We start from the raw sequence: 21221 nt of genomic DNA on the forward strand, positions 1-21221 counted from the left end.
TTTTGAAAATTCGGATACTAGATTGTCGCATTTTAAAGTTCGGGTACTAGATTGTCACATTCATACGAATTTTCCCTTCTTAAAACCATGTTTTTGAGAGATCTTGTCAAAAGATCAGTTGGTAAGCAAGGTTCAAAATATCAATACACCGATAGGGGCGTACCAGCGATATTGATGCATTTTTTTTAATTTTTTTTAAACTGGTTCAAGGTGCCGGTTTAAGGCTCTTCTACCCTATGAACAAGTCAGAGCCCTGATACACCCTCTGTAAGGGCGTATCGAGGAGCTCCCGGAATGATACGTATCGATACTTTGAAACTTGTTGGTAAGTATGAATGTGCACATGTGCCAAATGGCATGTGCACTTGTACAAGACTCATTAGCCCACTAAGACACGTAATTTACAAATGACACGTTTGTCCCACCAACAAATATAATATATGTGGGCCCCACAGATACATGCCTTTGCAAATGACAATGTGTGGGCCCACTAGCACATCTGCCTGTGCAAATGACGTGTGAGCCCTATTGATAAGTATACAATCCTTCAGCTGATCCTACAGATCAGTTCCAAGTACAAGAAATTCAATCACATAATGAGAGAGCAGGAAATGCAGTCACAGTAGTGTAGAGAACTTCAACTATTGGTACAACAAAGATACTAGTTCAGTTGAGAATAGTTCAATAGAACAAGGACAATGGTGCAAGTTGTTCGGTTGAGAACTGAATGCATACTCATGGTCAAGTATGATTATACTGTGTATAATTGTTCAGTTGAGAATATTTCATTAGAATTAAGGAAATAGTATGGGTCTTTACACTTAGTAAAACTCAGAGTTACTCTTACATGTATGGGTCTTTACACTCATTTATAAACAATCAGTGTCTGACAGGTATATATATTAGGAAAGGAAGAGAGATCCTGATTCAGAAAACCTGTGCAAGAGTTCACTACATTCTGTCTCCAATAATACTCAATGACAAACACAGCCTGATTTTCCCTCATTCTGGATGAATTTTAAGGCTGTTAGTATGCAGAAGGATTTAAACCAATTACAATTTGTATGTAGAAGAGTTTAAACCAATTACAGTTTAAACCAATTACAATTTGCATGGGGAACCCACATCAAGAAAGCTAAAATGAACATTATGGGTCCCACAACAATTACACATGAAAGATATGCCCATATTTAGCCATTTCTTCAACTAATCTCCATTCCAAAAGGACAGAGAAAATGCATATCAATATTTATATACAAGTATATCAAAATTGTCATGCCTATAGTGAATCATACTAATTGTCCATAGAACATAGTTCAAACCATTAAAGAAAAGTTTACCAAAATTATCATGTCAAATTATAAGGTAAAAAGTTGGTTAAGTTCATAGACTCGTATGAAAAAAAAAAAAACTGCCATTTGATTTGAACCACTTCCTTGTGTAAAATGAGGAGAATGAGCAGGAATTATGAACTGTGGCTGTGATGGAACTTGTGCTGCTACACCTGATAAATACAAGCAGCATGCCTGATTAGTGACTTTCACATGTAACAAGGTGAATGCAAATAGGGTATCTTAGGCTCCATTTAGAAAGAATACAAATACAAATATGTAGAGTGCAAAACCTTGTATTCTGTATTATTTTATATCTATTTGTACAGTACATATTTGTATTTGTACTCCTTCCAAACTGAGTCTTAGGCCATTAAACTATAGAATATAGACATATAGCTCTACATAGAGATAGAGGCAACAATCAAGATGCACCGATGTATCCTATGCTGATAGAAACTTTGATTTTGTTATCTCATGGTGTATCATCTTTTTTATTTTTTGATAATTGAAGAGAAATTTTATTAAGACTATGAAAACTGTTACAATCATCTTACTGAGAGGCACGAGGTGTGACCTCTCTTAAAGAGTGAAAATCACATAGCACTATAGATCAAGACTACAAAGTAGCCCAGTACAAATGTTCCCTCAAAACCCCTTGTTTAGCAAGATAATCTGCCATAGCATTTGCAGACCTGCCAACCCACTATATACTAACATTCATATTTCTTAATAACCAGCTGGCCTTCTTTGAGAGGTTCTTGTAGCACCAAATGACTGAGCTCGGATCTGTTAACCAACCTACAAAATCTTGGAGTCACCTTCAATTTGAAGGTTCTCAACACCAAGTTGATTAGCAATCTGAATACCTTGTAAAGCTGCCAACAACTCAGCCCTATTTGAGTCTCCCATTCCCGTTGGACCTGAGTACAAGGCTAAGATATTGCCATCCTTATCTCTCAAAATCCCTCCTATACCTAAGGCTAAGGGGCCAGGATTGCCTTGACTGCTTCCACCAAAGTTCAGTTTTACACAACCTTCCGGCGGTAGAGTCCATACTATAGAAGTTCTCAACCAATGAATTGCCTTGCTAAGATACACTCTTTGATATTTGGGAGGCTTCGTTCCTTTTCTTGAAAAATTCTTGCATTTCTTTCTTCCCAAATTGTCCAAAGTGCGGCTGCTCTGATACACATAATCCTCCCTCTTTTTGTGGGCCATACAAAGACAACAGATCAAAAAGCAGACTTGCATCAGTGAGTAAATTCCACTTGCAACCAAATAATGCAAAAATCCAATCCCAAATAGCAATAGCAAAGGAGCAGGAAATTAGTAAGTGGAAGCAATCATCACCATTAGCTTTGCAAAAAATACACCAGCTAGGGGACAAACACATAAAAGGCTTCTTTTTTTGTAGGTAGTCCATAGTATTGATTTTCCCATAAAACACTTCCCAACAAAACAAGATAATTTTGGGGAGAACAGGCTTAGCCCAAAGCTCCTTTACCGGAGAAAACCGACTGAGGGGAGGAAGAACAGAGAGCTTTCAAAAAGGAGACACAAGAAAAGGAGCCTTTTGGGTGGGGGGACCAAATCCTCTTGTCTGACTGTAAAGGATCCAACCAAACATTATCAAGAATCAAAAGAAGTTGAGAAACATCACCAAGTTCAGCATCCCTCAAGCCCCAACGGAAGCCAAAATCCTAATTTAAAGACAAAGGCAAAAGGGGGGGGGACCCAGACATCTTCCCAAGAGAACAGAATTCCTTGAGCAAACATCATACCTAACAAAATTAAGAAATTGGGAAAGGATGTTATGAATCACTTTCCAAGGAGTTGTCAAAGTAGCCCATCGAGAAACACCAGCATCCCAGCCATTATTTGAGTGACCATGAATACTAGCTATCACCTCATGCCACAGCCTCCCTCTTTCCAAGGGCCATCTCCACAGCCACTTTACCTAACAAAGTTGTATTCTTCAAGACCAAATTTCCTATCCCCAATCCACCTTCTTCCTTACTTCTACACACTATATCCCACCTTATTAAGTGATCCTTCTTTTCTTCCCATGGCTCCCATAGGAAATTCCTCATTAGCTTCTCCAATTTCTTTGCCTCCCTAGAGGGGATTTTAGAAACAGAGAGATAATAAACTGGCAAGTTAGCTAGGGTGGCTCTTAACAACGTTACTCTACCTCTAAGAGAGAAATAGTTTTTTTTCCAAGTAGCTAATCTTTTTTCAAACCTCTCTAGTATTGGAGTCCACAAACTGCTAGAAGCCGCTTGACAATTTAAGCACTCAGCAACAGACTCAATGACCCCTTCATCCAAATTATTCCCACTACACAGCTCTTATCCAAGTTTATTTTTAGGTTAGAGACACTTTCAAAGTAACTTATCAAGCTCTTAAGATTCCTCACTCTCTGTAGGCCGCCCCCTTCATTGAAGATGATGATATCATCTGCAAATTGGAGATGGGTAACCGGGACATTAATCCTACCTATCTTCCAACCTTTTATTACCTCCTCCCTATCAGCCTTAGAAAGTAATCTGCTAAGAACATCTGCTACAAGAGTAAACAGAAAGGGGGAAAGGGGGTCACCTTGCCTTAGTCCTCTAGTAGCAGGAAAGAAATCCTTCACCACACCATTTACCAACACCGAAAAAATGATAGGAGTTGATGCAACCCTTCACCCACTTACACCACCTATCACCAAAGCCACATTTCCTAAGAATCTCTAACAAGAAACTCCAATCCACTAAATCATAAGCTTTCTCTAAATCCAATTTACAAACCACCCCTTGTTGGCCAGACCTCTTCATTTCCTCCACGCATTCATTGGCTATTAAAATTTGATCAGTTATTTGTCTTCCCTAAACAAATGCCCCTTGGGCTTGACTTATTAATTGGGGCAACACTGCTTTTAGCCTCAAGAACAAAACCTTAGCCAGAATTTTGTAAATACTCGTCACCAAACTAATTGGCCTAAAATCTTTGGGGTGTCTTGAATCTAACTTCTTACAAACTAGGGCTAGAAAGGTGGCATTACTCCAAGGCTCACTATATGTTTATTGGCAAATTCCTTAAAGACCCTAAAAATGTCTTCTTTTACCACATCCCAACAATCCTGATAAAAAGCCATTGTAAACCCATCCAAACCTGGAGCTTTTGATCTGTCCATTGAGAACACCGCCTGAAATCATGGTGTATCATCATATCCCAAATTATCATAAATAAACATGGATATAGGGAAATAGGGATATGACTCTCCATTTCTTGATGTCCCAGATAAGGTTATGGGTACCAGCATCCAATCTAATATTGTTGCTACCGTGTTTTTATTAACTCCCAATGTTTTGTATCATACAATTTACATTTTCTAGAAATGCCCATTATATTACTATACTCTAGAAGCACTCTTCAGTATCTTTTGTTGTATCAAGTGCTTATTAAACTGACATAGGGAAATCCAGGTATAGTAGGCCATGAAGATTGTAAACTATAAGAGTATAAAGCAACCCAAGAACAAAAATTATGAAGTTCCTGTGCCAACCCATCAGTCCAAGCAATAATATCATCATTATTTTCTTCTTATTTATATAAAGTTACAGTTCGGTAAGTATGCCAATCCATTTTTCAGCATTACATTCCATATTGTGTAAAGATAGTGAAAGCAAAATGTGTAAACCAAAAAAAAAAAAAAAAAGAGAGAAACATTATCATTTATGCCTTCATCTAGACTGATATCAACATCAATAGAAAGATAACTAGATATTCAAAAAAAAGAAAGAAAAATCATTCTAAAAGATCAAATTTCTTTGGATAGGATATAAGACAACATAGGAATCACCAACAAAGATAAGTTGCCTAAAGAAGGTAATCAAATTTAAATTAAATGAATATATATTTTTGGGAAAATACATGGAACTACCCTGTACTTTGGGGGCAGTGACACTTAAGGGCCTGAAGTTCCCTGAACTTTCACTTGCAACAGAGAGCTACCATGTACTTTCAGTTTCCAACACCCAAGTCAGTTAAGTAGCAAAAAGATTTGTAATGTAATATCATGTATGTATTTAAATATTTCAAAATCCCAAGAATACCCTTTGCATAATTTTTGACAGGTCAAAGGATACTCTTGTTGAGACAACTCAGCAAAGAAGCAGCTATTTTCCACAAAGACATTCTTGTGAACACTCATCTTCACAGAAAATCCCTGCTTGTCAGATGAAACCACTTTCACATACTGGTTGCAGATTCCCCAAACTCCATTGCTACCTTTGTTGCAAATTTTTGGTATTGGGATTTTGCACTCTCTCAATAACCATAGGTGAACTAACAGTAGCAGTATCAGAGCTTACAGTTCGTGGTTAATCAGAAACTGTTCTTGATCTTGATGGCAGAGTAGTCAATTTTTTTAGTCAGAGGCATTTGTTTCTTCTGAACAGAGATTTTGGGTGGTTGAGGGGAGGATTTGGGTTTGTTTTGAGGATCTTGTGCTTTGAGGGTCTTCTGGAACACAACAGGAGAAGGGCAGCGCCAAAAACCTTCTGGTGTCACAAACACAGTTCTCTCTAGGATGCATGTTCCTCTGATGGAACTGACAATTTTCGCACATTCTTGCTGTCTGGTAGTAAAAAAAAAAAAAAAGTCTTGTTGTTTAATATGAAGATGAGTTCTTTGTGCAATTTGATTTTCTTTTTATTTAATTTTTTGGGGACTTTCCATCCAAACTGATTTCGGGTGTGAACATTGTGCTGGTACTTGGTGCCATGCACTTCTGCTGATATTTACACCAATTCTATCAAGGCTCAGGTTCATTTGGATAAATGAGCCTTACTTGAAACCTGTGTTTGGCTAGGAAGTTACAACCTCAAGCTCACCAGATAACTCAGCTCCTTTACAACACCTGACTGCGTGATAGACAATTACACATCACTAAACACAGATCCATCACCAATAACTAGTCATCTATTTTATATTCAGGTAAATCAGATCATCTGAAAAAGATCACATACATAAATGTTTTTTTGGGGAAAAGGTAAAGTATAATTGCATTAATCAGAAGGTCCTTTGTACAATGAGAAACTGTCCAGAAACAAACCAGAAGGACCTCAAGAAAAGGCCATCCTCAAAGAAGTACGATCAGATGTATCTTCTTTAAAATATGTATATATAGACAACCAACTTCTAACAAACTCTATAGCCATGTTGATGACCTCAGCTTCGGAGGAGGCTTTGTGATATAAAATCCTATTGTTCCTTTCATTCCACACAGCCCACAGAATTGCCAAAGGAACAAAGGACCAACAGACTTTCTTTGCCATCCCCGGTATATGCCATGCCTTTCTTTGTCATCCCTGGTATATGCCATGCCTTTCTTTGTCATCCCTGGTATATGCCATGCCTTTCTTTGTCATCCCTGGTATATGCCATGCCTCCAAGCATGCTTTAACTGAGGCAGGCCTGCCCAACTTACCTTTAGGATCTTTAGAAAGTAGCTCCAAATCTCTGTTAGTGAAAAACAGAAGATTAACTGTTTCCTTCTCCACACTACAAAGACTGCATCTCAGGTCATTAGAAATAAAGCCTCTCTTCAGCAACATCTCTTTGGTGAGGCACTTCTCTAAAGCTGTCACCCATATAAAAAATTCAACTTAGAAGATTAACTGTTTCCTTCTCCACAATACAAAGACTGCATCTCAGGTCATTGGAAATAAAGCCTCTCTTCAGCAACATTTCTTTGGTGAGGCACTTCTCTAAAGCTGTCACCCATACAAAAAATTCAACTTTTGAGGGTGCCACTGCCCCCCAAATGGCCCGAATAGGAAAAGGGGCTTCATTTTCTCCTACTAGAAAGCTGTAGAAAGATTTTACTGAGAACTCCCCTGATCTGTTCCATTTCCACATTCTTGAATCCTGAGATTGTAAGTTCAAAGCCTAATCTTGGAGAAGAGATAGGAGATTTCCTACCTGTTGAATCTCCCAATCATTAAAGTCCCTTCTGAAAGGAGCCCAGCAAATGTTATCACCCGTCAGCACAAAAGAATCAGCGACCAGCACCTCTTTATCAACTGCCAAATTGAACAGAGTGGGAAACAGCTCCTTGAGAGAACTCTCCCCAATCCAAGGATCTAAACAGAAACTGGTCCTTCTATCATCTCCTATTTTAAACCTGATGCATCGTCTGAAAAGGGTGGAAGCCCTACAAATTCCTTTCCACAGACTGCACCCATAAGTCAAAAGGGGAGAACCACTGTCCCAACCATTATTATCCAACCCATATGTCTCAGCTATTACCTTCCTCCATAGGTTATCAGGCTTGGAAACAAACCTCCAGTGCCAACTGCCTAATAAGGCTAGGATGAAAGACTTTAAATTTCTTATCCCCAAGCCCCCTTGCGAATGGAGTTTGCAGATCTGACCCCAGTTCACAAGATCATACTTGTGAGAGTCTTTCCAATCTCTCATCTTTTTTTCTAAAACCTCCACTACCTCCAAGGGGATTGGGAAAAGAGCCATAAAATAGGTTGGCACGCTTGCTAAAACACTTTTAGTAAGAGTTACCTTTCCACTTTTGGAGAGATGTCTTGCTTTCCAAGTGGCTAATTTTTTATCCATCCTCTCTAAGATTAGATTCCAAATGGCTATGGATGTGCATTTGGCACCAAGTGGCAGCCCCAAATAGTTAGTGGGAAGAAGACCTACTTTGCAGCCCAAAAGACTGGCCAAGCTCTGAATGTTAGAGACTTCTCCCACAGCTATCATTTCACTTTTTGCTAGGTTCACCTTTATCCCTGAAACAATCTCAAACCAGAAAAGGAGACGCTTTAGATTAAGAACCTGATTCTCCGATGCCTTACAAAAAAGAGGATTTCATCTGCATACTGCAAATAGGAATAGATGTACCATTTGGGTTCACTTCAAAACCCTCCAACAGCTCCAGCTGCACAGCCTTATCCACCAATTTACTAAGACCTTCCATCATTATTAAAAAGAGGATAGGAGATGAGGGATCCCCTTGCCTTAAACCTCTCAAACTTTTGAAGTTGCTTCTAGCTACACCATTAACAAGGATAGAGAATCTTAGAGTGGAAAATAAACACTTTCATCCAGCTTCTCCATTTTGGGCCAAAGTGCATTCGTTCCAATAAATAATCCAAAAAAGACCAATTAACATGGTTGCAAGCCTTCTCTAGGTCTATTTTACAGGCCAACCAATTCCTCCCACTTCTCTTTCTTGAATGAATTAGCTCATTGGCTATGAATACCACATCATGAATATGCTTGTTGTGAACAAAAGCTCCTTGGTACTTGGAGATCAGGGAATCTATCACCCTTCTTAACCCCAAGTGGCCAGGATTTTGTAAACACTTCCAACCAAACTGATTAGTCTAAAGTCCTTCAAGTCAGAAGCTCCTTTCTTCTTGGGAATTAAGGATATAAAAGTTGCATTCAAGCTTCTTTCTAAGGCCGCAGAATCATGAAATTCCTCCAGAACCTTTAAAAATCAGCTTTAAGAAGCTCCCAGAATTTCTTCAAGAATAATATTGTGAAACCATTCAGGCCCAGAGCTTTTTCCCCTCCCATTTCTTCTAAAGCATTATATACCTTTTCTTCTGAAAAGGGCTTCTCTAAATCTGAGGCCTGTTGATCTATCATAAAATCAAACCTCAAACCATCCAAATTCGGTTTTCTCTTGCATGGTTCACTAAAAAGATCTTTGTAAAAAACCAACAAAAGAATATGCTAAGTCTTTCTCTTGCTCCATTATTCGACCTCCAATTTCCAGCCTTTTTATGGAGTTGATCCTTCTTCTTGCATTAACGCTTCTTATCCCTTAAGAAACCCCCAATTACCATTCTTCTTTTGCCTGAACCTAGGCCTTGGAAATTCCATGAGATTAGTTTTAAGTTTTCCATTACTAATATCTTGAAGAGTTATCACTTCTTCTCGCACTTCCCGCACTGTCATTTAAACCTCACGCAAACCTCAATAACTCCTTGGACTGCCTTCTATTTTTCTTTCCCTTTTCTACCAAAATTCTATTTTTGATAGCCACCAAGAGGGCTTTTGTTTCCTCTTCAAGTCCCTTGAAAGAAACCCCCAAGAATTCCCAAAGCCAAGAAATATAGGCATAATCCAATTAGAAACTTCATTTTCTGTTATGTACCTTAAATTCACTTGTTGAGGCTAATACTGCTGGACCTCGTTGGCTGGGAGGATTACCACCAACGGTTCTGGCACCGGTTACATCTGGGCTTCTTCTAGAAAGGGAAAGGCTTCTAAACCGTTGTTGTCTTCTGAAACAGCTATAGATAACACCAAGGCCTCCTGCTTCTCTGAAATGGGGGAATAGAATACTGCTGACCCTTCTACAAGCCTCCTTTTTTTTTTTTTATAGGAAACAGTAACTTTCATTAGATAAAACCATAAGAAACAACTGTCACCTTCCAAAGTAAAAGGTGACCCCTGAATAACAAAAATCTTACAACACTGCACAAAACAAAAACTCCCGATTCACCCCCTGTTTTGCTAGGAGGTCAGCTAAAGCATTTGCTGACCTCCTACCAATACACTTTTACATCCAGCTTCCTTGTGAGGCTCAATAATTCCCTTACCTGTTGTCTAAGGGACCACGTTCCCAAACTGTTTGATTGCAGCCATCCTACTACTAATTTTGAATCCCCCTCCACTTCCAACTGTTGGAAACCCAATTGCTTGGCCCATCTGAGCCCCTGGAGGAGAGACAAAACTTCAGCTCTAAGCGAGTCCCCCACACCTATTGGACCAGAATACAGAGCTAGGATTTTTCCTTCCGCATCTCTAAACACACCCCCTATTCCAGAAAGTCCGGGGTTCCCAATAGAGCTGCCATCAAAGTTCAGTTTGACATGACACTGCAAAGGAGGGGACCAAACTGCTTGTATGGTAGGTGATGAAGTAGAAGATCTTGCTAAAATATTCCAGCCTCTAATCAAATCATCTGTAGAGACATCCTTGAACAAGCCTCCTCTTCTCCATTATAACTATCCTTGGAACTTCTTCCCTGGTTGCTGATATCTTTTTTTTTTTTTATAATAAATGATTTAATTTTATTAAAAAGCTTTATATCATATCTTTACAAGCATCCCTAAGAGAGGCACGAACTGCTACCTCTCATACATAAAAGAAATCACACCACAAATGTGCCTCAAACAAAATAGACCTCTCCACCCCTTGCTTAGCCAAAGCATTTGCCATCCCATTTGCTGATCTCCTCACCCATTGTATTCTCAAGTTCATATTCCTGGTTGACCATGTAAATTTGTTCATCTCAGTCCAGTAGCACCAAATTATAGACTCTGGGTTTTTTAGCCATTCTATCACCACTTTTGAATCTCCTTCAATCACCATGTTTGTTAAGTTTAGCTCACTAGCTATCTGCACCCCTTGGATTGCAGCTAGCAGTTCCACTTTGAGGGGGTCACCCATACCCACAGGGCTAGAAAATAAGTGCTATAAATTTACCTTCTCCATCTCTTAAAACCCCTTCTATTCTAGAAGGGCTTGGATTACCTCAGTTGCTCCCATCAAAGTTTAGTTTAACAAAACCTTCAATTGAGGAGCCCAAACAACCTCCAATCTGCCCTTTCTCTTAGAACTTTTAACAACTACTTCCCAATTCCTCCAAATATCATCAAAGGAAAATTAGGAAAACAACTCCAGAGTTTTGATCCAATGGATCACCCTAACCATCACACAAATCCTGATTTCTTCCTTGCTTCTCCCCTTTTCTAAGAATATTCGTGCATTCCTCTCCTCTCAAATGGTCCAAATCAAGGCTGCTCTAACAAATCTCCACATTATCCTCCCTCTTTTCTTTGGCCAAGTAAATAGGAAGGGTTCAAATAACATATTAACCTCCGATGGTAAAGTCTACCTGCACCCAGACAAAGAAAAAAAACATAACCAAATATCTGCAACAAAAGGGCAGATATTAGGAGTTTGCTCACCTTCTTCCTGGTACTAGGAGTTTGTCGCCTCTTCTTCCTTCGAAACCCCTTCTATCTGACTGGTATTAGGAGTTTGCTTGCCTTCTTTGTTCACTTCTTTTGGAAGACCTAAGCAAGGTGTCTCTTTCTCGGAGTGGAGCCCCTTTTCCTTCTCACTCTCTTGCTTCCATCTTTGCTCCAGAGGTCAGTGAAACTCAAGCCTTGCCCTCCCCATATTGAGGCCTGATCCCAGCCCCTACTTTCTTTTCTGGGCTTTTGATTCACAATGGGTTGGGGTCCCGATAGAAATGGTCCATCCTCTTTTTTTTGGTGACTGTTAGAGCCTTTGGGGCCCAGTAACGATTCGGCTACTTTGGATTTAAGGCAGTCCGCAACCGCCTCAACTAGCTTGTCGATAAGGACCACGTCGACCACATCGGGAAGCGTGGAATTTGAATTTTGAAACTGTGCTGACCTTTGTCCCTCCTCAAACAAAAACCCACCCTGGCTGTTAGATTCCCTTTGATTTCTACGGCTGAGATAACGCCTTCCCCCTTTCCTTCGTTCTATCACTGTCCAACCCCCCTCATTAGAAACTTCGACAACCAAGATAAAACCTAGCAATTCTCCCATTTGGGCCAGCGATCCACCCTCCGTGACACACTCTTTCTCTATGTTTTCCCTCACTAACTCACTTCCTCTTCAATAGGCTTCCCTAGAAGCACCTTTTGCACAAGGTCCACACCTATCGGAACCATTGCCTTGAAATCCGCCAAAGTTTTCATTTTCTCCGCTTTAATTTCCAGCCAAATGGTAACAACATACATCTCCTCCAGCCAAATGGTAACAACAGCATACTAGTGTGAAATAAATATATTAGAATTTATAATAAATCAGAACTAAAAATAAGAAAAGAAAATATCAGATAACCTTGTAAAAACATCAAAATGCATAATAAATCAGTAAATCGTCATTTACTAATTTGTTATTGATCTTAGTTTCTTAGCTTTATATAATGGTTGGGAATAAAATAATAGTCTAGAAATATGTATTAATGCTTCTTTTATCATTTTACAAAATATCTTTGCATATTTCCACATATTTCATAATATTTCCACAATGTCTCTAATTTTTACAATATTTCCCCTCGACATTTCCGACATTTCTGACATATGTCCTATATTTTGGTAAGTGACATTTCCATCGACATCGACATTTTAAACCTTGGTATATACGAGTGCCACTTGTCATCAGGTCCAATTGCTAGTACAAGAGAAACAAGAGGAAGGATGAAGAAGCAAGATTGCATGATCCATACAGGTATACATGATTAATATATAATGCTAGAATCCATTAAATATTAGACTATAAGAAAGCAACCATTATATATTAGACTATAAAAAAGAAGAAAACTTTTCCTTTTTAAATTAATCTCTTGGTCCGATTAGGATGACATCTATGCATATATAACTTTTGCTGGACAGTTTGACTGTCCAACTGTCTAACAATGATATCTAGAAGAGTGGCTTTCAACTTTCAATGTTCAAAACGGAAGCTTATTTAATTTAGAAGCCCAAATAGGGAACCTCTCTTTATTCATAGAGCAAACCCCCTCCCCTAATTGGTCATACCCTTTACCACATTTACAAAAAAAGGATTTTCTTCTGTGGGTCCACATGAGATTATAACCATCTGATTTTGTTGAAATTTTTAGATGGGGGTGGAATGTTTGTGAATCTCTTTCAATAATGCTCAAACCAGATGGCTAAGGAATCAGTGACAGCCCAACCATTTATGACTTTTTAAACCACATTCACATGGATAACAATGCCTCAAATTATTTTGCATCAAGGATGAAACATGTTGAGATTCACAATGCAATGGGGTGTGTGTGGGTGTGTGTGTGTGTGTGTGTAATATATTAATTGAAAAACAAAGCAACTCACAATAGTAAGTTAGTAATTGAACAAATCAGAGAAAGAATAATTCAACAAATAAAATCAAAGTTGTTTTAATAGGAATAACAAGACCAAGCTTCTTTAATAAACAAATGAAAGCCAAGCAGGATATAGATCAACCTTTCTACTCAAGACAGAGGATGAATTATTCCTATCCTCTTGCTAACCAACAAACAGGATCAATCAAAAGAGAATTCAAAATATTTGCTCAATGGTTTTATTAATCCTTATTATAGATAGATTTTATCATTAATCCTTCTATGTCCTCTGTGTTAATTGGACTAGTCAGAAGAAAAGTTGTATGGTTAGAATGGATGCAATTACTATTCAACTTTTTGATCTCAGATACAGAATGAGCCAAAGAAAATAGAACAGTTCAACTACTTTGAGAGCAACACAACAAAGGATGATGGAAGAAGCGAACACATGAAAAAGCTGATAGTTCATACCAAGTAACCACTGAAATTGCAACAAAAATGGCACACCCCTCCACCTATGCTAATGATCCTCAGTACATATCTGCAAAATGGAAAACCTAATACACATACATTCATCATTAGATAAGAAGAAGAATAAGAGAGATTCAGATTCGACTAGATGAAACATTCAAATTATAAAACTAAAAGAAGAAGAATAAAGATCGACTGCAAGTTTCAGATTCGAACTTACCTCTCCTTGTCGCCTCTAGTTGTTGGAGCTTGATGAATAAATTTACTGTGTCTGAGTTGAACTTGTCGCCTCTCTGTGTACGCAATTCGCCGTTGTTTCTACAGCAGCAAGAAACTCTCAATCAAAGGAGACTTTTGATTTTTTTTCCCTCATTTTTACTTTCCTTTTCGAGGGAAGTGGTTTCTGACTAAAATGGAAGGATCCCATTTCCTCATTTGGTGATTTTACATCCTCACATTTTCCTTTCTTTTCCTCATTTGTGATCAAACCAAACGAGGGAAGATTTGGAATCCTTTGGAATATTCCAAATTTCCCCTTCCTTTCCTTCAAACCAAGCATAGCCTAAATGTCCTGTTTTTTTTGCTAGAAAAATGCTTTGTGTGATGTGTACTGATGGGTGGAATTTAGAACAATTGAAATCATACCTATTTATTGATATGGTATGCCAGATTAAATACCCCGTGGGGCAAAAAAGGTAGTCCTCAAACTTTGAAATAATGTCATAGTTAAGACAGAAAAATTACATATAAAACATTGTTCTGTATTTGAGGTGTTTGTGGTGAGTAAAGAAGAATTTAGAATTTGAAGCGCAAAAAAGAGAAGAAAAAGGAGCAAGATTTGAAATATAGAAATTAGAGGAAAAGAGATAGTATTGTACATTTAGATATGAAGAGAGAAATGAGACAGAAGGAATGATATTAACTCTTCTATGTAAGTGATGTCAAAACAAACTGTTCATCCATTGATTCTATTTTAAAATTTCAATTTCAAAATAAACTTCTAATCACTTTAATTAAGAAAAGGTAAGCGCATAGATCTTTCAAAAAGACAATCTATTACTAATACTATTAAATCTAAACAAATAACAAACAACTCTTAGATGAGCCTAAAAAACTAGAAAGATACAAATCACATTAGGAATTGATACCCTAGTAATAAAATGGTCATAATTCTCTGATCAAAGCATGTCAGTTCTATATGATCGTGGTCTTCTTAGATAATTCGATTACATATCTAATGATGCCAAAATAACGCCAAATAAACAAGTTTGTAGGATGCATTTATGCACCATAGAAAAAATAACCTTCCAAGATGTTTTAGAGACTAAAGACAAGGCTCTTGCTTCTGTTATAACAGAAAACAAGACAACTGTGCTTGGATAAACAGGGCAACCTTTTCTAGAGATTCTATTCACTGCAGCAGAGAAAGGGCATAAATAAGAAGCACATAAAAGGACCATAGCTAAGTCCAAATTGGAAAATTTCAATCTCTCAAACATCATGTAACGTTTTTTTTTTCCAAACCCTCATTCATATTGAGATGACTTTCTGCCATACTCCACCTGCTACAATTACAAGCTCATGAGCTATAACAAAACAGCTATTAATCAGGACAGAAGACCTAAGCATCACTGGTGATTGCATATACGTTAGGCTCAATCCAACCAACCCAATAGAATAGATGTTTAATCATCAGCGTCTTGGTGTTCATGATAAAAGGCATTACAAAAGAAGTAATTCTCTCACAAAATCTTACATTACTGCAAAGATCAATCCTAAATCAGAACAATGTAAAAACTCTTTCTTTCCAGTGGACTCAACTTAACCATAATTCACACATAAATGGAACAATAATGTGAAAATACAATGACATAATATTGGGCTATTATGATGAGAATAACAGCTTTGCTGCAACCGGATCAGTTCGGTTTGCAAGATCCAGTCACCTGATTAACACACAAGCAAATCAACATAACCAGTTATACAGGTGCAAAACCAAATTTTTCAAACCCTAAACTGACAATTTTAAGTAGGAAGAAAATATCCTAAATTGCAGAAAAAACGAATCAGCCAACATTCCAAAAGAATAAGAAAGAGGAGGAAAAAGAACAGATGGAATACCTGAGTGCGGAATGGGGTTCTCTCTGTTCCTTGGTGTTCCTCTGCCTGGATTCAAATGGAAATAAGGGCTATCAAACCCCCATCAAACGCTCAGGTCACGTGTGGGATATGCACATGTATTGGTTAGCTGAGGCCCAATTTTTCAGAAGTTTAGAGACCCCCAAAAGACGGGAAGCTTCAAATTAAAGCTTCCTAAAATTCATGGGTTTTGGTCTTTTTCAGGGAGCATCTTCACATCTATTCGTTTTCCCGTTACCAAACAGAATAAGACCAATTTTTTGTCTGCCAAGCTTGCAAGCCCAAAAGCCCATGCCGAAAGACTTGGCAAACACTGGCCAAGTAATTTCTACATATTATCCAAGCGTCCAAAAGTACAACTCTTCAACATCCAAGCAAGAGCATAGTCCAAATTCATATAGCAGAACCACATTGATGCAATCAGTTTGACAACCTATCCTCTGCCCATAACATCTCCATAGTGGGAACTAAGCTCTGGAGCCCAATGAACTGTAAGCCTAGAGTGTCCTACAGTAACTGTAGCCCAGACTGCACCAAGCTTACACTTCACTTGCCAATTAGTGTTAGGTGCTTTCAATTTCATAAAGACAAACTTCAAATTTGATCTTCACAAAGACTTTAGTCCTGTGATGCATCAAGTTTTATGGCCATCCAATATGACACCAGCAAGAGATTCTTAGATGTCTTCAAGTATCCTGTTGTACGCATCATGGCTTCAAAAATCATCTCCAAGCACCAAAATTGATCGACTGAAGTGATATATGACCCAGATACAAGTCTCTCACATGTTGCTTACATAATCCTATTCGCCTCCTATTCAAGCTGGGATGAATTGCCGCAGGGAATCCTGTCTTCCAACCTGGAAATCTTTGCCTTTCCATCACATGAAGGGTGTATACACCCGGTGCTGCAGCAGAACATCCCATGACAAAACAATTGCAAGGCCTTGATGTGCTTACAATTCTTGCTAGAGATAGTAAACACAGGCCACTATAAGAGATGCCATAAATTAGTGCCTGATTATCATAAGAAAACTGAGAGTCTGACATCTCATCAACTACCTCTAGGTCCATTTCTTGGGTTGAAGGGATCCCAGTTAGCTCCATCTCAAATCGTTTCTCAATTTCAGTTTCATGCATTCGATGCTTTGCTGCCAGTGTTCGGATGCATGACTTCCTTATTTGATTGACAATAATGAGCTTAACCTCATTAAAGTTGATGCATTCACTGTACCATCTAAGCCATCGGTTGGAAAGACCTGAAAACCAATCAACTATTTGGGTGTTATCTTGCAATATTAGTGATGAAACAGGACGAGGGTGTCCTTCACTGTTGATCAAACCATAACGCAAAAGTCGCTTCTTAATAACATTAATAGGAGCCACAATCTCGGTGATGGTAATAGATTGAGTTGTGGTGCTTGAATTGGGCAACAATGCAAGTGTTAAGGCTGTCTCACAGGAAACGTATTCTTTGGCACGCTCTTGGAAAATATGAAAGGAATCTCTTAGTTCTTGAGGTAGTGCCAGTTCTGAGATATACTTTGACAACACTATTTCTTCATGGTTTTCAGCTTTTGCATTTATGTCTTGCACCCATACCTTCAATAACACCTTGAACCAGTGATCAGTCTCCATCCCTGCTTTACGGAAATGGGAGATCTTGCTTAACCCAGAGTTACAATCAGCTAAATGTTTGATTTCTGACTCTTTAACCTTCTTCAAACCATGAGCCAACCACTTCTTTCCTATTCTAACCGTCCCCAAATCCCATGCTTTCTGCTTTTGTGAAGCAAATAATTGAACCTTCTCCTTCAACTTGTGTACAGTTCTAATAGCAGGACTCTCTCTCACACCTGTTCTAATCAGAGTACCAAGAAACTGAATTCCTTGAGGGCCATCAACAGGTAGCACTTCTGTCTGATCCTGCAAATCTAAATGCAGAGAGTTCTGCAAGTAGTTCATGACGTCAGCCTTGAACCTGAGAGCAACATCCTTAGTGCCAGAAACGGCAAGAAATATCTCATCCATATAACGACAGGCATGCAATCTTAAACCAGTGTTCTCTACATTTGGATGTCTATGGTCACCATCTTTCATATGCCTCCTAAACCAACTGCGCAGCTTTGAATGGGATCCACCTCGATCCACACTGACATCAAAACCAAGAGCTTCATATCTCATACAGATTTTGTAGAATTCATGGTCAAAAAGGTCCAGAAATATGTTTATCAAAATAGGAGATAAAATGCCCTCCTGTGGAAGGCCATGGCCTTTAGGGTAGCCCCCAAATTCCAAGTTCAGCACTTGGGCATCAAACATCTCACGAATGACACAAAACAAGTTGGAATCTTCAATCTTCTCTTCCATTGTCGAGAAGAGTTTATCCAAAATACTTTGATCAAGCTTTTTATTCACATGCAATGTGAACCACCAATCTACATTATGTATCTCTTTGCATATGTATCTTCCAGCTGAATGATGTCCTCTTCCACTGCGGCAACCATGTGAGATTTTAGAAAATTGAGGCCTAAAAACAATCTCAAGAACTATCCTGATGGCTTCTTGAACAACCCTCAACTTTATATTAGGAAGGACCAGGGTTTCATTTTTCTTGCCCTTTGTGGAGATAGAGAATGTATTGGCATTAACATCAAAATTCCCATTCAAGAGATCCTCTGCTATGGATTCAGAAAAGATGTCATCATCCTCATATGCCAAAGAAATGTTTGAGTTAAGCTTAATAGAGAGGTAAGCATCCCGAAGAGTCATTGGATTGGCAACCACTTTTGCCATAAGGTCATGAAACTTCCCATCTACATATTGCTCCTTCACTCTCTTCTTGATCCGGATTTCAATTAGCCTCTTTAGCTCCATCCGGGTCTTGCATATTTTCTCAGTAAGAGGGGATTCATCAACCAGACAAGCTAAGCTCTTTGCCAGTGACACTTTGTTGATGCCCTGATCATTGTTGTAGTTCACTGTTTCAAGAGTAGAATATGCTGCAGAGTCTTGCATTAGTTTGAGGGGCTTTCCTGCAATCCATTGCATATGAGTCTTAGTTTAAAGTTGTAGAATAGCAGACAAGAAAATCTAATTTCCAAATGCAGGTTAGACCATCTTGTAACATTCTAGGGAAAAAAATTAACCAAATATCAGTCATCCATCCTTTGCATGACTGCATGTGATCGCCACCTACATTACCAGCATATGATCCAGAGTTATTCTCCATACATATCAGCATGTGTACCCACTGGATGGATAATATCCAGCAATGAACACAAACTGATAAAGACCATATGGCCACAGATTGATAAACATCACATTTCAATAGGAAAGAAAAGGGTTACCCGTATCAACCATCGATGACAAATCAATTAGAGGAAAGTTCACTGTTTGCAACTTCTGTATGGTGCACTTCAGCAAGTTTCTCCTGCAAAGATTTGAGAAACACCGACACTTCATTCTCCTTCACAATCGCAAATCTAATCAGCCTCACTCTTATCAACTTATTTGAAGTGGGATTTGAAATGCAAGTTGAGCATAACTGCAAAGGCTGTCGATATGGAAGAACAACGATCAACCGTTTTCTGGCAATGAAAATTGGTCTGGATGACCAGGGATGGAGGTAGACAACGGTGAGATTTGAAGGGGGGGTCATTCAATGAAAGAAGACAATAATGGTTAAAAAATGAACGCAAATCGCCAGAGGCAAAATCTGAGCTTGCCTTCGAATAATCGTCGAAGATGGCACCGGCGAGATGACCGATGGACGGCGTGTGAGGAGAGGATGACACTCTGGGTTGGCGCTCTCGACATTATTTTCTCACGAATGGCTTTTTTTCCTTTCTCAGTTGGGTCTCACCGTTTTGGTGCGACCCGCGTCTCTTTCTCTTCTCATCCCATTTTTTCCTTCAAAACAAACATCTGAAAAATCGAATATTTTTTAAAGATTCTTTTTTTTATAAATATTTTCTCAACAACCAAACGGACCATTAGGGATGCGATACCAGTAAGGTATGTTGCTTCACAGAATAGGGTTAAGTATTAGACACAAACCGACAAACATACCTATTTAAGAAAGGGCAAATTTTTTAAACTAATTAAGTAACCTTAAGGTTTAGGAAATTAATTAATTATGCATTTACTGTTTTAGTATTGTGAGTATTTCTACTATTTCTTACAATTGACTACCCTTATCCCTACATGCTAATATACCATCAAAATCTGTATACGTTGACATCATGTGACATATAATTTTTTTTCTAAAACCCAATATTATCCCATCCCTTTCCTCTCAATGCAGTTGCATAACACCAACACCCCCTTCCTCTGACCTCTCTCTCTCCCTCAACTTCCGCCCTCCCTCGTTCCACCATCCACCAAGAGCGCAATCGTCACTGGTACACACTCACGTGCCTGGTCTCTCTCTCTCTCTCTCTCTCTCTCTCTCCATATCCGATGGTCACAACCCCCTTTACCTCTGGTTCCTCTCTCTCTCCTTCTTCTTTCTCTGTTCTCAAACCTCCCCCTTCGCCTTTGGTCTCTCTTAGGTCTTTCTCTCTCTCCCTTTGCTCTCCCCTATTCCACCGTCTACCAGCAGTAGTTGCGCTGCCGCTACACACCCCCACGTTTGGTCTCTCTCTTTCCATATTTGATAGTCGCAACCCCCTCTACCCCCGGTCTCTCTCTCTATCTCCTTCTTTATCCATTCTCAAAACTCCCTGTCCACCAACAGTGGTTGTGCCTCTAGTACACACTCTCGCGACTGCTCTCTCTCTCTCTCCCCCCCCCCGCACACACACATTTTCAAACATCCCCCTTTGCCTCTGGTCTCTCTCCCCAAAATCACATCATCAATTGCTTCCTTGGTCTTTCATTCATCACGCTAGGAAGGCCTTGAGCGCTCTTATCACGTCAATGACGATTGACAAATAGATAGGGTTCCCCTGTCCCCCTTTGCCTTTTTTTTCTGTTTTTTCAGCTTTTTTTATGCAAACTCAATCCCCTGCCTTTGTTTCATGTTGTTTCTACTAAACTAGTTCGATAAGCAACTTTGTCGTAAACATGCTCTTTTGGGTATCCATGGCGGATCTTAGGCCATCTCTTACAGCTTTTTCCTCTCCTACAAAGCTTCTTTTTTTCTATCCTCTGAATTCATGGACACACAATGTTCTCTTGAGAACAAAAGCTTTCTAAATATTATTGAAGTATTTTGTTGCCTTTCATCTCTTGCTTCGTAGATTTTGCCCAACTTGATTAATGATCCAGTGGTGGGAAATGGGAATGGACAATCACTCTTCCAAATGTATGAAGTGGTAAGACTATTTTCAGCCTGTTATCATATGTGTATTTTCAGCCTGTTATCATG

The 21221-nt window shown here is 38.9% G+C and overlaps 1 protein-coding gene across 2 annotated transcripts; it reads right to left on the reverse strand.

Annotated features, from left to right (window-relative positions):
- Positions 1-1179: 1179 nt before the first annotated feature.
- LOC148864175 (Intron maturase, type II family protein) lies at positions 1180-19740 on the reverse strand. 2 transcript variants are annotated; one of them, XM_088981713.1, is made up of 6 exons: positions 19579-19740; positions 19201-19458; positions 15834-18885; positions 13933-14030; positions 13713-13798; positions 1180-1504 (listed from the first exon to the last, which is right to left on the reverse strand). In XM_088981713.1, exons 2-3 carry the CDS (start codon positions 19313-19315, stop codon positions 16574-16576), a joined length of 2427 nt encoding a protein of 808 aa, XP_088837839.1. In that variant the 5' UTR covers positions 19316-19458; positions 19579-19740; the 3' UTR covers positions 1180-1504; positions 13713-13798; positions 13933-14030; positions 15834-16573. The 2 variants fall into 2 exon arrangements, with proteins under 2 accessions (XP_088837839.1, XP_088837838.1); XM_088981712.1 differs by having other exon boundaries at positions 19201-19731.
- Positions 19741-21221: the final 1481 nt, after the last annotated feature.

The sequence above is a fragment of the Nelumbo lutea genome, chromosome 3 (genome assembly GCF_056320005.1).
Source record: "Nelumbo lutea isolate HS-2025 chromosome 3, American lotus-T2T, whole genome shotgun sequence".
NCBI lineage: Eukaryota > Viridiplantae > Streptophyta > Magnoliopsida > Proteales > Nelumbonaceae > Nelumbo > Nelumbo lutea.